General features: G+C 41.0%; 1 protein-coding gene across 1 annotated transcript in view; it reads right to left on the minus strand.

The window, feature by feature from the left end:
* LOC112252338 (nuclear pore complex protein Nup93) overlaps positions 1-17,803 on the minus strand; it is a 46,864-nt gene that overhangs the window by 16,484 nt on the left and 12,577 nt on the right. The window contains exons 2-3 of the mRNA XM_024423468.2: positions 11,520-11,706; positions 9,230-9,347 (exon numbers count right to left, since the gene is read on the minus strand). Of these exons, the coding sequence (XP_024279236.1) occupies positions 9,230-9,347; positions 11,520-11,698 (297 nt within the window). The 5' untranslated portion in view covers positions 11,699-11,706. The remainder of the gene's footprint in view (positions 1-9,229; positions 9,348-11,519; positions 11,707-17,803) is intronic.

Consider the following 17,803-nt stretch of genomic DNA (forward strand, 5'->3'; position numbering starts at 1 on the left):
CAGGTGTAGACAGACCTATGCCTGACACTAAACACACAGCCCTGTCTCCATCTGAAGAACTGAGCAGGCGCCATTCTGGGGCGTTTTCGGACCATCCTCTGGCAGGCCCGCATCGCAGACGCTGCACCTTCCTCACCCAATGTGGGCCACCGGTGTGAACCCAGAGATGTGCCACATGAAGGGTTACTGTAGGCTGTTTTATTGTTGGAGGACTATACCAAGTCAGCCCTCAGACGCAGGGGGGAGATCAAGGAGGAGTAATTGCTCAACCTCACAGGCCTTCCTCTCTCTATCAGCAGATCCTCCCCCGCCGCCTGCTTCTTTCCAGCATCCCTGCCGTCCTCTTCTCTCAGTGCCACTCATTTCTTCCTTTTTTTTTTTTTATACATCTATGCATCCTTCCCCTTTTCCTCCTCCCCTAGCGCAATGCAATTATGGTAATGGTTTTTCTCCCCTCTGCTGATGGCTTCCGACATCCTGTCCAGAAATTGGGCTAATAATCCTCTTAAGGAGTCATGTTTAGTTAATGAGAAGGGTGCAGTGGCTTCTCAGGGGGGCATACAGAGTACACAGCTGCACAGACCAGACATGCTGCACATGTGAAGCTATTTAACCAAAGTCTGCTGTAGCAGCAGCTGCGCTTATCAGACTGTCCAGAGAATACATGCCATCACTATAGCTGCTCTCAGAGAAAGATGGGGGAGGGAGAGAAAGAGGGGGAGGGAGAGAAAGCAGGAACAGAAAAAGATGGAATTGAAAAACTGGGAAAGAGAGAAAGACACTTCTCCTTTTCGCCATTTTATCATTGGACTGTGATCCAGCTCTCTTTCCATGCCTTTCTCGCCTCTATTCGATCTTCATTTCAGTTACATTCTGTCAATTTTCTCTTCTTTCTCTGTATCTTTCCCTTGGATATGTCCATCACCCCTTTCTCACTCTCATTCCTTCTTCATCTCCAGCCTCACTGATGTGAGCCATGCCTCAACACCTACAAATATAACAAATGTAAAAAAGGTGGGCTATATACATACCTTCAACTTAAATGTGGGAAATCATATGCATTACCACCCAAATATACTACAGACATCATTCACACCCCAATTCCTCTGTGAGCCACCCACAGAGATAAGAGCGGCTACGCCTCATCAGCATCCAGCATTTCCTTTGTCTTCTTAAGCTTCCCTTTGAGCACTTGAACATACAGTACTACACAGTGAAATCACACTCAATGTAAAGAATACCACACAATATTATTACCAGTGCCTAGGCTACTGAAAAGACTAAGCTATGAATGCAGTGCAGACAATAGGGAAAATACCATTCAGTTCCACTGACTGCACATAGGCTACCACATACAAATATCATCTCCTGGACTAGCCTAATTGTCGTGACTAATAAATAGCTGAAAAGGGTGGCAATCCATAGACTAGTTATAAAATATTACTTAGCAAGCAAGGCACACAGTTTGTAACATAGGATATTTGAAGAAAAGTGAATTTTATTGTCCAGCAGTTTGATGATAAATCTTCAATAGCTTTTTATTGTGGCTTGACTTAACTCTACAGAGGCTCCCTGTCCGTAAGGTTAACACGAGACACCAGTAATGTGAGAGTAATACTAGCTTTAAACAGCAAGGTCACACAGTTTTTCTAAATAAATGTTCCATTAATTGCCCATGAAAACTGTCATGTGAAAAAAATGGACAGGAATGCAAAGGTATGCACAGTGGAGGGGGAGGATAAAAAGTACAGAACAGTAGAAGGCCAGCCACTTCCCACTGTGTCTGGCCCACGCACTCAACTGAGTCCAGCTAAAAAGGCCTTGTTAAATCCTGCAACAGGGCTAAGTGCACTTCCAGTAAAACCAAGGCTCCATCCGGCCGACCCACCACATGTAAGGTTGGGGATTATGAGTGGGAGAGGTAGCACTGGGTTCATCAGAAAAATGAGGCGATCAATACAGAAATATAACACCCCAATCATTCACTGACTATCTGCTGCCTTCCCATCCCCCACAACCCTGTCATAGGCCTAATTTCTATGATCATTTCCTGATGTGTGGACGACACCCTCTTCTAGAATAGGCTAATCAATGCATTTGATACAGCAACAATATTATTAAATCACTGCTAAAATTAATATTGTAGGGTCAAACCAGTTAAGAGCAAAAGAGAACATTGTGTGTTAACGTTTGACAGTCTGGGTGTGGCCAGAGGATGGAACTCGGTCTTCCAAGCCTCATTTTCTCATGTGCTTTTACATGTGACTACTAACACAATGGAATAACAGTATAGACTGGTGCTAATCTTCTTTTTCAACATACTGCACATTGACTGGAGGTTCTTCCCGTTTCCCTTCATCTGAGACAGTTCAGACTGTTCCCACTAAATGGCTTCAGATTTGCAGAAACATCATGCGTTGATGTAACAATTGGCAGAAAGTAAGAGTTACCATTAACTGATTAGCAGGCATTTCACATTTCATTGACTTGCATAAAAACCCAGGGAACATCATCCCAGCTGCAATTCATCAGCACACATGGAGGATGGGGAAAAGCCAGTGTGTAGACACAAAAAAAAAACAAATAAAATGCATCCATATTGACTTTTGTAAAACAGCCACAGCTCGCAGGTGGACACTGGACAAGGTTTGGAATAGTGATGGGGAAGAAATATAATCCATACAGTTACATGTTGGGATATTATTTTTGATGATACATCATATTGTTTTGACAATATTGTAATATTATTTTTGCGCTAGTTGGCTGTAACTGCATCAAAACTTCATAGCTAGTGATGAGCAATTAGTGCTTTTTCAGTGGGGTGGTTCAGTTTCGGTTAGATTTGTTATCACGATTTTCGATTCCGGTTTAGATTATTTGCACTATGCATTACGTGGGTTGAATGCTGTAACACAGAATAAAACTATCAATTAAAAAAAGTCCCATGATGGTTTTAACTGCCAATTACTGCTTAGTAGTGACTTGCCTAGTTTAAATAAAAAGGTTAATTAACAATTTATTCACCTTACTTTAATAAAAAAATGTCAGGTGTATATTATTTGATTACTCTAACATTTAATTCCAAGTCTTCTCATCTCTGCAGAGCTGCTGCCTGACAAAAATCACTATTTTGAAGTAAATAAAGCATACTTTTATGACTACTGAATACCAACTATCAATCACTTAGATCGTGTATTTTCAGATAGAGATACCTCGGGAAGAAACAGCTGCTCTCTGTATCCCCTCACAATCACACATTCTTCTCTCTTCCATAGCAGATGTAAAAGAAACAGACCGGACAAGTAGATGTGCATGGGATTATGGTCATTGTAGTTAATTACCACGTTTTATGAGCTAAACTATCTAGAATATTGTCCTGTTGGAAACTAACTCCCTGCTACATCGCACAGTTTGGGCTGGATATGATTTATCTCATGAGAAACTCATGAGCTCACACAAAAAAAAACTCCAAAATAGAATTCAAATAATTGAATGGATGTTGGTCAATGAGTTCTTTAAAAAAGTAAAATAACCAACGTTTCAGTAAACCGCTCAGCACTATTCATAGCTTGTTCTCCAACTTCTTTTGAAATAGGGTACCAATGTGTTTTCAGCACTTTAATTTCCATGACTGACAAAAACAAAATGTTCTCAAGGCTCTCTCATCCCTCTGCAGCAGACATATGGTGAGCAATATGTTTGGAACATTACAATAAATTCACAGCATCGAATCAGCGCCAAAGTATTGTGATAATATTGTATTGGGAGGTCCCCGGCAATTCTCAGCCCTAGTTTGAAACCCACTATAATATGGCATGTATCCATTTAGATTCTGAACAGATTACAGCACCACTTGATCATCAATTGGTTATTCCATAGCTAGTAAAAATACAAGTATACCAAACATTAGGAACACATTCCTAATTTTGAGTTGCAATATTCTTCGGGGACATGGACTCTACAGTTGTGGCCAAAGGTTTTGAGAATGACACAAATATTAATTTCCACAAAGTTTGCTGCTTCAGTGTCTTTAGATATTTTTGTCAGATGTTACTATGGAATACTGAAGTATAATTACAAGCATTTCATAAGTGTCAAAGATTTTATTGACAATTACATGAAGTTGATGCAAAGAGTCAATATTTGCAGTGTTGACCCTTCTTTTTCAAGACCTCTGCAATCCGCCCTGGCATACTGTCAATTAACTTCTGGGCCACTTCCTGACTGATGGCAGCCCATTCTTGCATAATCAATGCTTGGAGTTTGTTAGAATTTGTGGGTTTATGTTTGTCCACCCGCCTCTTGAGGATTGACCACAAGTTCTCAATGGGATTAAGGTCTGGGGAGTTTCCTGGCCATGGACCAAAAATATTGATGTTTTGTTCCCTGAGCCACTTAGTTATCACTTTTGCCTAATGGCAAGGTGCTCTATCATGCGGGAAAAGGAATTGTTTGTCACCAAACTGTTACTGGATGGTTGGGAGAAGTTGCTCTCGGAGGATGTGTTGGTACCATTCTTTATTCATGGCTGTGTTCTTAGGCAAAATTGTGAATGAGCCCACTCACCTGGCTGAGAAGCAACCCCACACATGAATGGGCTCAGGATGCTTTACTGTTGGCATGACACAGGACTGATGGTAGCACTCACCTTGTCTTTTCCGGACAAGCTTTTTTCCAGATGCCCCAAACAATCAGAAAGGGAATTCATCAGAGAAAATGACTTTACCCCAATCCTCAGCAGTCCAATCCCTGTACCTTTTGCAGAATATCAGTCTGTCCCTGATGTTTTTCCTGGAGAGAAGTGGCTTCTTTGCTGCCCTTCTTGACACCAGGCCATCCTCCAAAAGTCTTTGCCTCACTGTGCGTGCAGATGCACTCACACCTGCCTGCTGCCATTCCTGAGCAAGCTCTGTACTGGTGGTGCCCTGATCCCGCAGCTGAATCAACTTTGGGAGACGGTCCTGGCGCTTGCTGAACTTTCTTGGGCGCCCTGAAGCCTTCTTCACAACAATTTAACCGCTCTCCTTGAAGTTCTTAATGATCCGATAAATGGTTGATTTAGGTGCAATCTTACTGGCAGCAATATCCTTGCCTGTGAAGCCCTTTATGTGCAAAGCAATGATGATGGCATGTGTTTCCTTGCAGGTAACCATGGTTGACAGAGGAAGAACAATGATTCCAAGCACCACCCACCTTTTTAAGCTTCCAGTCTGTTATTCGAACTCAATCAGCATGACAGAGTGATCTCCAGCCTTGTCCTCGTCAACACTCACACCTGTGTTAACGAGAAAAATCACTGACATGATGTCAGCGGTTCCTGTGTGTCAGGGCTGAAATGCAGTGGAAATGTTTTTTGGGGATTCAGTTCATTTGCATGGCAAAGAGGGACTTTGCAATTAATTGCAATTCATCTGATCACTCTTCATAACATTCTGGAGTATATTTAAATTGCCATCATACAAACTGAGGCAGCAGACTTTGTGAAAATTAACATTTGTGTCATTCTCAAAACTTTTGGCCACGACTATACTATTCATGACACAGACAGGAAACTGTTGAGCGTGAAAAAAATAGCAGCGTTGCAGTTCTTGACACAAAACTTGTGCAAACCAGTGCGCCTGTCATACGCCGTTCAAAGGCACTTCAATCTTTTGTGTTGCCTATTCACCCTCTGAATAGCACACATACACAATCCATGTCTCAATGCTTCAAAATCCTTCTTTTACACTGATTGGAGTGGATTTAACAGATGGCATCAATAAAGTATCATAGACTGACCAGGTGAAAGCGAAGTCAGGGAAAGAGGTGTTCTTAATATGTTGTATACTCAGCGTATGGTTGTTTCTGATCTCTGATTATTATGAAAATATCCACAAAGTCCATGTAACTTTTTTTAAATTATTAGGAGTCAGGGCTAAGAGCAGAAGTTCAGAAAGCAATAACTATCTTGATCTGCAATTTTTAATAACATCATTCCTACTGGAAATGCTCTGAGAAATTATGTAAATTTATATTTTACCCATTTTAAATTACACAGATATTTATCATGTGATAGTCCTGACTCTTATTTAGGATATATTTAATGAAGGGATATTTTTCATTGGTTAAGGCAGAGGAATTAGTCAAATTCTGATTTGAGGGGTATTGTAATGCAATACCCCCCAAATGTAAATCACATAGACATCTAGTGACGAACAGTGGGTTAACTGCCTGTTCAGGGGCAGAACGACAGATTTGTACCTTGTCAGCTCGGGGATTCGAACTTGCAACCTTTCGGTTACTAGTCCAACGCTCTAACCACTAGGCTACCCTGCCGCCCCATGTTTACATACACATAGGTTGGAGTCATTAAAACTTGTTTTTCAACAATAACAAATGTCTTGTTAAATAAGAATGGACATTCCGTCAACGGGACAGTTGTAAATCATGCACGAGTTATGTCAAGATTGCAGATTTTAGAGAAACAACAAACGTCAGCACATAAGTGTCTTATATCGGCTGAAAGCTTAAATTCTTGTTAATATAACTGCACTTTCCAATTTACAGTAGCTATTACTACAAAAAAATGCCATGATATTGTTTGAGGAGAGCTCCTAACAACAAAACACTTTTTTCAACGCAATAGGTTTGATAAATTCACCTCTGAAGGTGAAATGTGCACTTACATTCTGAAATCTTGCTCTGAGTTATCATCCAAAGGGTCCCAGAGATAACATGAAGTGTCATTTTGTTAGATTAAATCATTTTTATTTCCTAAAAAGGTTCATATAGCACACGATCGATTTTGTATTTCCACTCTTTCAATTTGCAAAGAAAATAATCTTTGAAAACCTAAATGTTGTTTGAACGAGTCAAATCACATTCGTACCTATTCCTCAGAGGTCTTAGAAGGTAACAAGACTTCACCATTTCATTAGGGGTGTAGTATATCCTATAGGGCACCATATTTGGTCAGAGAGCGACACCTTCATGGCACACCGATGATGCGGGCGGCCATCACTTGAACGAATGTATCTTTGTCAAATAGGCACCAAGCCGGGTCAAACAAAGCTAACTAGATAGCCAATGAGCTGGGCTTCCCGGGAGTATCCGGAAACCATGTATATGTCGTAAAATTTAGGTAATAACCTTGTACGACAGCATGCCTTTTCATTTTGGACAAAAATAAGGATATTCAGAGTTATGAAAAGCTAAGCAAAGTCCAAGTAAACAGATTTGACGATATTCTTGCAGAAAAATGGAATAGGAATTTATTTTTCACAATTTGCCCAAATGAACCTGGGGACTTCACACTAAAAGTATTGAGGATCACTCATACTCCAAGTTATCCATCTGAAACTTTGCACACACACTGCTGCCGTCTTGTGGACACCATCGGAATTACAACAAGAGTGATGGCTATAACAGTGGCCTTTCCCTTGCATTTCAAAGATGGTGGTAAAAAAACTAGTTGGTTAATTCTTTGTATTTTCTTCTATCAGATCTAGTGTGTTATATTCTTCTACATTCAATTCACAAAATTCCATGCGTTTCCTTTTAAATGGTAACAAGAATATGCATATCCTTGCTTCGGGGCCTGAGCTACAGGCAGTTAGATTTGGGTATGTCCTTTAGGTGAAAATTGGGGGAAAAAAGGGGGCTATCCCGAAGAAGTTTTAGCAAACTATAGTTTTGGCAAGTCAGTTAGGACATCTACTTTTTGCATGACTCAGGTAATTTTTCCAACAGTTGTTTACAGACAGATTATTTAACTGAATCACAATTCCATTGGGTCAGAAGTTTACATACGCTAAATTGACTGTGCCTTTAAAGAGCTTGGAAAAATTCAGAAAATGATGTCATGGCTATAGAAGCTTCTGATAGGCTAATTGACATCATTTGAGTCAATTGGAGGTGTACCTGTGGATGTATTTCAAGGCCTACCTTCAAACTCAGTGCCTCTTTGCTTGACATCATGGGAAAATCAAAAGAAATCAGCCAAGACCTCAGAAAAAAAACAAGAGACCTCCACAAGTCTGGTTCATCCTTGGGAGCAATTTCCAAAATGTCTGAAGATAGCACGTTCATCTGTACAAACAATAGTATGCAAGTATAAACACCATGGGACCACGCAGCCGTCATACCGCTCAGGAAGGAGATGTGTTGTCAATCCCAGTGCAAATCAATCCCAGAACAACAGCAAAGGACCTTGTGAAGATGCTGGAGGAAACAGGTACAAAAGTATCTATATCCACAGTAAAACGAGTCCTATATCGACATAACCTGAAAGGCCGCACAGCAAGGAAGAAGCTACTGCTCCAAAACCACCATAAAAAAAGCCAGACTACAGTCTGCAACTGCACGTGGGGACAAAGATCGTACTTTTTGGAGAAATGTCCTCTGGTCTGATGAAACAAAAATAGAACTGTTTGGCCATAATGACCATTGTTAGGTTTGGAAGAAAAGGGGGGTGGCTTGCAAGCTGAAGAACACCATCCCAACCGTGAAGCACAGGGGTGGCAGCATCATGTTATGGGGGTGCTTTGCTGCAGGAGTGACTGGTGCACTTCACAAAATAGATGGCATCATGAGGTAAGAAAATTATGTGGATATTTTGAAGCAACATCTCAAGACATCAGTTATGAAGTTAAATGATTAAATGTGGGATTAAATGCCAGGAATTGTGAAAAACTGAGTTTAAATGCATTTGGCTAAGGTGTATATAAACTTCAGACTTCAACTGTACCAGAGACAGTTCAATACCCCCACATGTAAATCACATAGACATCTACCAAAGACAATTCAAATCCAATCAAAGGACGTTGTGTTAACTTTTGTGCATGCGTTTGAATTGCAAACTCTCAGCACTTCAGGCAGTGGGTTTGATATACAGAATGATGAGTAAAGATTTGGACACAATCCACGTCAGACATCTTTTCCTAGACACACATTTCTAATACTTCCAAAAATAAGAAACTGCAATGATCCTCCAACAGAATCCGTCAGCTTGTTTCCTATTAGCATAAAAAAATCATTACGCAGTAAACCTCAGCTGTGACATTAACAGAACCAGATATGAAACTGCCAGTTTGACTAAAGCATCATTACCAACTCAAAAACATTCATTACCATCACTTGCCCGGCTGCCTTTGCCTCTGAAAAACGCAGAAGAGAAGGTTGTGACATACCAGAGAACAGGTGTCAATGTAAAAGTAGCCCCACACTCGTAGAGACAGTCTGAAATGAATACCTGGATGTCAGTGTCTTTCACTGGCTCCAGAGGTTCAAAGGTGGTGGCAGCACTCAAGCTCTCCAGACGCTGGGAGATGTGGAATATGTCCAGGCCTCTGGAACCCAGGAGGATAGAGCTACAGGGAACAGAGGAAGAGTAGATTGTTTTTGTTTAGTATAGTATCCTCTAGAGCAGGTATTCCCAAACTGGGGTACGCCAAATAAAAATGCGATTCACATTTCACTAATTCATTTTTTTCTTCACATTTTAAAACAGTTCATTTATATTTTCCAACGGGGCTATAGATGTGGGTGAGTTTTTTCTTTGCCTGGGTAGCCTAGTTTCACTGTCAAAAATCAAATTAAACCATCTAGATGTTCAGCAAAATAACAACACAATGTCAAATACAGGTAGCCTAGTCAAATAATTAACATCCAATCACATTAACCATTACTCTCTCGTGGGAATTCCACTAACGGTCCGTGTGTAGCCAAACATAGCTGCTACTCATGTTTGTATCTGTACTGATGGTGCAAAAGCCATGACAGGGAGACATAGTGGAGTGGTAACGTGCGTGCAAGCAGTTGCTCCACTTGGGTACTTGGGTACACTGCAGCATTCACCAAGCGGCTCTTGCAGCCAAAGGAATGCCTGACAGCTTGAAAGACATTTTGGACACTACAATGAAAATGGTTAAAGCAAGGCCCCTGAACTCTCATGCATTTTCTGCACTATGCAATGATATGGGCAGCGACCATGTAACACTTTTATAACATACAGAAGTGCGATGGTTATCAAGGGGCAGAGTATTGACAGGTTTGTTCAATTGAGAGACAAGCTTAAAGTGTTCTTTAATTTTAACTTGTCTAACCGCTTGCATGATGACAAGTTTCTCACATGACTGGCCTATCTGGTGATGTTTTTTCCTCATCTGAAAGATCTGAATCTAGGATTACAGGGACTCTCCACAACTAGATTCAATGTGCGGGACAAAATTGAGGCTATGATTAAGAAGTTGGAGCTATTCTCTGTCTGCATTAACAAGGAAAACACACAGGTATTTCCATCATTGTATGATTTTTTTGTGTGCAAATTAACTCAAGCTTACAGACAATGTCAAATGTGATATAGCGAAGCACATGAGTGAGTTGGGTGAGCAATTACACAGGTACTTTCCCAAAACAGATGACACAAACAACTGGATTCGTTATCCCTTTCATGCCTTGCCTCCAGTCCACTTACCGATATCTGAACAAGAGAGACGGTTCTGTGAAAATAGTATTTAATCAGGATAGAGTATCCTGCCTTGGCAAATTGTGCTGTTAAGACACTGATGCCCTTTGCAAACACGTACCTATGTGAGAGTGGATTCTCGGCCCTCACTAGCATGAAAACTAAATACAAGCACAGACTGTTTGTGGATAAGGATTTAAGACAGTCTCTCCAATACAACCCATTGCAGAGTTATGTGCATCCTTTCAAGCACACACTTCTCAACCTGTGTTGAGTTATTAAACATTTTTGATGAACAAATACATTTTTATATGTAAGATGGCTAAATAAAAGGGCTAAATTATTGATTATTATTACTCGTGCCCTGGTCCTAGAAGAGCTGTCACTTACCACGAGCCGGGTTGTGACAAAAACTCAAACTCATTCTTATGTTGAATAAATGTATCGTATAGTGTGTGTGTGTGTGACAGGCTTACAATGATGGCAAAAAAAAAACATTTGAGAGTGAGCCAACTCTGGTGCTAGAGGGGGTACGCAGCTGGAGTTTCAATGTTTAAAGGGGGTACAGGACTATAAAAAGTTTGGAAACCACTGCTCTAGAGGGCATGAGGAGCATGAAGTAAGTTCACTGCAATGCAGAACATAACAAAGCTACACTGCGTTTCATATGCCAGTGAAATGTGGGGAGCAGCATTAACCTGCCATCATAAATAAGTTCTTAAAGACATCTCCCATAACAGAATAGCTCCAATAAACTGGGTGTCCAAGAGTACAAATACTGATGAAACATATCTATCCTCTATTTCACATGCTATAGTGACAAGATCACATAATTGCAAGTAGTCCAAACGCAGTCAGATGTATTGACATCTGAAAAATAACCAATCATAATGATAAGCTTTTGTGCAGATGACTTCAACATCTTACTACCATCAGCCTCATTCATTACAGGGGAAATAATGAGATATTACTAGAAAAAGGGAACTGGCCTACATGTCACATGTGATTTCAATGTGTGGGTCATCTCTAAAATAAAATAAATATCTGACTGACTGATACACAAGAGAGAACATACGCTTTTACGTCAGCAGCGTCTTGCGACGTTCGGGTTAAGGTGCGGGAACGTAGCCTCTCTCCAGCCTGCTGGATCTCCTGAAGGTTCCTCTCAACATGGGGAAGCTCAGACACAGCCTCAGTTTCCGCTGCAAGCTGCTCCGCCTGCTGCAGGAGCTCTCCAAAGCCCTCCGCTTCCATGGCAACCACTAGAAGTTAAGGGACAGAATGGCTGGGTTAAAAACCAATGACTATTCTGGATTAAATTACATGCAGTCTTTATGGCTTTAACAGATTGAATCACATGATAGTGTGTTACAGTGCAGTCGGAAAGTATTCAGACTCCTAGACTTTTCCCACATTATGTTACGTTACAGCCTTATTCTAATGGACTAAATAGAAAATGTTCCTAAACAATCTACACACAATTCCCCATGACGACAAATTGAAAACAGGTTCTTAGACATATTTGCAAATGTTTTCAAAATAAAAAAACAGAAATACATTATTTACATAAGTATTCAGACAGTATTCAGAGATCAGGTGCATCGTTTTTAGTGTTCATCCTTGAGATGTTTCTACAACTTGGAGTCCACCTGTGGTAAATTCAATTGATTGGACATGATTTGGAAAGGCACACAGTTGTCTACATAAGGTCCCACAATTGAAAGTGCATGTCAGAGCAAAAAAAAAGCCATGAGGTCGAAGGAATTGTCCATAGAGCGCCAAGACAGGATTGTGTTGAGGCACAGATCTGGGGAAGGGTAACAAAACATTTCCTGCAGGATTGAAGGTCCCCAAAAACAGTGGCCTCCATCATTCTTAAATGGAATAAGTTTGGAACCACCAAGACTCTTTCTAGAGCTTGCTCCCCCAGCCAAACTGAGCAATTGGGAGAGAAGGGCCTTGGTCAGGGAGGTGACCAAGAACCCAATGGTCACTCTGACAGAGCTCCAGATTTCCTCTGTGGAGGTGGGAGAACCTTTCAGAAGGACAACCATCTCTTCAGGAATCCACCAATCAAGCCTTTATGGTAGAGTGGCTAGACGGAAGCCACTCAGTAAAAGGCACATGACAGCCTGCTTGAAGTTTGCCAAAAGGCACCTAAAGGACTCTCAGACCATGAGAAACAACATTTTCTGGTCTGATGAAACCAAGATTGAACTCTTTGGCCTGAATGCCAAGCGTCATGTCTGGAGGAAACCTAACACAATCACTACGGTGAAGCATATTGGTGGCAGCATCATGTTGTGGGGATGTTTTCAGCACTAGGGACTGGGAGTCAGAATTGAGGGAAAGATGAACAGAGCAAAGTACAGAGAGATCCTTGATGAAAACCTGCTCCAGAGCGCTCAGGACTTCAGACTGGGGCGAAGGTTCACCTTCCAACAGGACAATGACCCTAAGCACACAGCCAAGACAACACGGGAGTGGCTTCGGGACAAGTCTCCGAACGTCATTGAGTGCCCCAGCCAGAGCCTGGACTTGAACCCAATCAAACATCTCAGGAGACACCTGAAAATAGCTGTGCAGCGATGCTCCTAATCCAACCTGACAGAGTTTGAGAGGATCTATAGAGAAGAATGGGAGAAACTCCCCAAATACAGGTGTGCCAAACTTGTAGTGTTATACTCGAGGCTGTACTTGCTGCCAACGGTGCTTCAACAAAGTACTGAGTACAGGTTATGTAAATAGAATATTTCATTTTTTTTATACATTTGCAAACATTTTTAAAAACCTGGTTTTGCTTTGTCATTATGAGGTAGTGTGTGTAGATTCATTAAATATTTTTTTCCCCCATCAATTTGAGAATAAGGCTGTAACGTAACAAAATGTGGGAAGAATACTTTCCAAATACACAGTACGTAATGTCAGTGCATGTAATGTTATTGTTGATTGGACGGTGGTTGCAGCAAATTTATATACACAATTCATTGGTATGTACAGCCTGAGCCCTTGATCATGACTCTTAGTTCCATTACATTACACAAAAGAGTCATGGACGAAGGCGTGTTCTGTACGGGGGAGTTTTGTTAAGAGCCCCTACGCTCAAATCTGAACATTAACACGTGTCACTTGCGGTACAGTTCTGGAAGCATAAGGACCTTATCTTTCATATCACGAGAAATTATTTAAAAAATAAAAGTTAAATTGATATACCCCTTGATAGGTTAGTGTTCCCACACGGACTTATCTCCATGTTACAAGAGGCAACCACCTGTGATAATTAGCCATCTTGTATGCTCCGAACACCTGTGTGTAAGTGGAACTCAGGAAGTGTAGTTTCGTCAGATGGATGCTCCATAGCTGTATGGATTGGTGCAAAACTGCTACAGTAAGTGTATTATTTTTATTTGAAGGATTCTTTCTCTCATTGATAAAAGGGCCATACACAACAATGCATGCTTCACTCATGCTGCCAAACATACCCTAGTAAAACTGAACATCCTATCGATCCTTGACTTCGGCGATGTCATTTACAAAATAGCCTCCAACACTCTACTCAGCAAATTGGATGTAGTCTATCACAGTGCCATCCGTTTTGTCACCAAAGCCCCATATACTACCCACCACTGCGACCTGTATGCTCTCGTTGGCTGGCCCATGCTTCATATTCGTCGCCAAACCCACTGGCTCCAGGTCATCTATAAGTCTTTGCTAGATAAAGTCCCGCCTTATCTCACCTCACTGGTCACCATAGCAGCACCCACCCGTAGCACGCGCTCCAGCGGTATATTTCACTGGTCACCCCCAAAGCCTATTCCCCCTTTGGCCGCCTTTCCTTCCAGTTCTCTGCTGCCAATGACTGGAACGAATTGCAAAAATCACTGAAGCTTGAGTCCTAGATCTCCCTCACTAACTTTAAGTATCAGCTTTCAGAGCAGCTTACCGATCATTGCACCTGTACACAGCCCATCTGTAAATAGTCCACCCAACTACCTCATCCCCATATTGTTATTTTTTTTTTTTGCGCCACAGTATCTCTACTTCCACATTCATCTTCTGCACATCTATCACTCCAGTATTAATGCTAAATTCTAATTATTTCGCCACTGTGGCCTATTTATTGCCTTACCTTCCTAATGTTACTACATTTGTAAACACTGTATATAGATTTTTCTATTGTGTTATTGTACGTTTGTTTATCCCATGTGTAACTGTGTTGTTTGTGTCGCACTGCTTTGCTTGATCTTGGCCAGGTCGCAGTTGTAAATGAGAACTTGTTCTCAACTGGCTGATCCGGTTAATTTAAAAAAAAATAGATATTTTTAAATGTTATGAAAGCTGTATCGCAAGTGATGATTATTAATGTTTTGTAAATGTTAAAACACAGCGTCGGGATTGTAGTTCACATGAGGTGATTGTGGGCGACGCTAATGGCTGAAAACTGTAGGAAGAAGGCAAAAATGTTCCTTACAAGACAGAATTTTGAATTAAATTACACTTGAACTTACTCTACCGCTTGTCTGTGCGGTTTGTCCTTCAACTGCTTTTAATTTGAGACAAATAATCCATAGGAAAGTATTGTTAATCCAACTTTTTAGAGCGCCTGTACCAGAGTTTCCATTAGGAAGATGTGGCGCTGGACAATGTGACCAGGAAGATTTTAATTTACTGGCCCTTTGAGAAATGTAAGCATATGCATTGGGTGCATAACCCATTAGGGTGTCCATCCACGGTGCTCAGAATGACATGAATCCCATTTGGACTATTTTCAAACACTTACCAAAATGCAATTCGCAGGAAAACACCATTCTAAACCTGCGCACCTGATAGCAATTTCATACGTGACAGAGATTAAAATCTGTTAGAAACTTAGAAAGAGGGGGATTCTAAAAGATGCAACAACCAGGATTGTGCCTTTGGGTTCTGGACAACGAAAGAAAGTTGATATGAGCACCAATAGAACAGGAGATAAATGGCATAATGGTGGGTCCAATAAGGAAGTAAATGGAAATGAATGTAAAAATTATATAAAAGTTACTCCTGCCTATACAGCAATAAATAAAATACTTCACCAAAAAGCATGACTGAGCCACAGAGGAATCGAGGATCATTAACTTCTATAAAAAATTGAGGTGGATTGTTTCAAATCACAAGCTCGTAAGCCTATGCTTATTTGGGAAGCCCGCAATTTGGGCAGGGCGGGTGGCAATAGGCCTATCTGATTGAGTTGCAAATGTCAGTGAAAGGCATCTAACGTGTGAAGATGTGTCTTGAGTAAAATGTTGAGACAAGGGGAGGTGTGGCAATATAAGTGAGTCTCTCCAGAATCGCTCAGCTGTCTCCCACCAATTCTTACGCATTCCTTGTTTCATTGTTTCTCTGTCCTGATAATGTCGAGCGAGTTCTGATAATGTTGAGGGAATGCACGCGCCTGAGCAAGCATAGAAGTACCTTGGCCTGCCGTGCAGAAATGTAGGAAAGTGTTCATTTTTAACATCCATTGTGAATGACAATATATTAAAACTAAAGTTTCTCACAACTATTTGAAAAACTTTCCAACAATCCCCCTCTATAATAACCAATCCACTGTGTGACAGAACAATGGACGTTATAGGCCTACTACTGCATTGGTCTATAGGCTGAGTTCCATGAGCTTATTTCTTTAGCCGCCAATGGATCACGGTGTATCAATGTGTCCGTATGGCAGAGGCTGGTGATCTCGCATTAGTTGACTTTAACTTTTAGATTTTCATAACATGAAAACAGATTTTTATCATTAACCATGTGAAAATGATTGAGAAACAAAAGCAATATGAAACTGTTCCACAAAAATGTGCATATGAAAATCAACTGGCACGCAGAATGGTAGGATAAATTGTATTCCTCCCCAAACTTGAAACTCATGTACCTCCTTTGAAGAATTGCCTCCAAGTTTCCATGGTCAGATTTTGCCTATAGGCTACTTTGAAGCAAGGTAAGACATGGCTCATAATATGAAAGAAAACATTCAGGTTTCGAAATACATAATGCCTCCAGCTCGCATTGTATAGTGGTGGGTGACGCACTGATAGCTTGTTGCCTATGCACTTGAATGTTGAATGGGATGTGCAGTTCAATTACCAGTTGAGAAATAAAAATGACTATTTTACAAAACTGTTTAACACACGATTGGATTTAGAGTTGTTGTGCAAAATCCTTGCCAAGATAACCCATCCACCTGACAGGTGTGGCATATCAAGAAGCTGATTAAACAGCATCATTAAACAGGTGCACCTTGTGCTGGGGACAATAAAAGGCCACCCTAAAATGTGCAGTTTTGTCACATAACACAATGCCACAGGTGTCAAGTTGAGGTAGCATGCAATTGACAAGCTGACTGCAGGAATGTCCACTAGAGCTGTTGCCAGAGAATTTAATGTTCATTTCTCTACCATAAGCCACCACCAGTCATTTTAGAAAATTTGGCAGTATGTCCAACCAGCTTCACAACCGCAGACCACGTGGAACCACACCAGTCCAGGACCTCCACACATCCGGCTTCTTCACCTGCGGGATCGTCTGAGACCAGACACCCGATGAAACTGAGGAGTATTTCTGTCTGTAATAAATCCCTTTTGTGGGGAAAATCTCATTCTGATTGGCTGGGACTAGCTCCCCAGTGTGTGGGCCTATGCCCTCCCAGGCCCACCCATGGCTGTGCCCCTGCCCAATCATGTGAAATTCATAGATTAAGGCCTAATGAGTTTTAGACAATTTACTGATTTCCTTATTAGGAACTGGAACACAGTAAAATCGTTGAAATAGTTGAAATAGTTGCGTTCATATATTGGTTTAGTATAAATACCCGCAGACTTCAGACATGAGTTTGCTCATGACCGAAGGCATGTGCACAAGACTGAAGTGCAAGCAAATTAACTGAAGTATGTAAGCATTTGATTTTGCACAGAACGTTGTAGTTGGAAGATGGCGGAAGTGGATGCTGAGTTCGAATTAAGCAGTGCGTCGAGTAAATTTGGTGAAGACGAATGTTCTGAATGGACAACAGTAATATTGCAAACTGGAACAAAAAGGAAATTGCCTAAAATTGGAGTGGAGGATACGTGTGTAAATGATAATGAATCGCTTCTTTTTGGGATGTGTTTGTTGAGTAAGAATGCATATGTGGGAAACCTGTTTGAGGTGTTAAATGGTGAAGTATGTACTTGGAAAATAGTCTTTCAGAGTGGCCAGGAGTAGTCTTATTTTGATTATTTGTATTTCTGAAGAGCAGAGGAAGATTGCAGTGGGCCTCAAAAGAATCCAGAAAACATTAGTTTGGCGTTTGGAACTTTGTAGTAGAGCACCCGTTAAAGGAGTCAT

Source organism: Oncorhynchus tshawytscha, linkage group LG06 (assembly GCF_018296145.1).
Source record: "Oncorhynchus tshawytscha isolate Ot180627B linkage group LG06, Otsh_v2.0, whole genome shotgun sequence".
Taxonomy (NCBI): domain Eukaryota; kingdom Metazoa; phylum Chordata; class Actinopteri; order Salmoniformes; family Salmonidae; genus Oncorhynchus; species Oncorhynchus tshawytscha.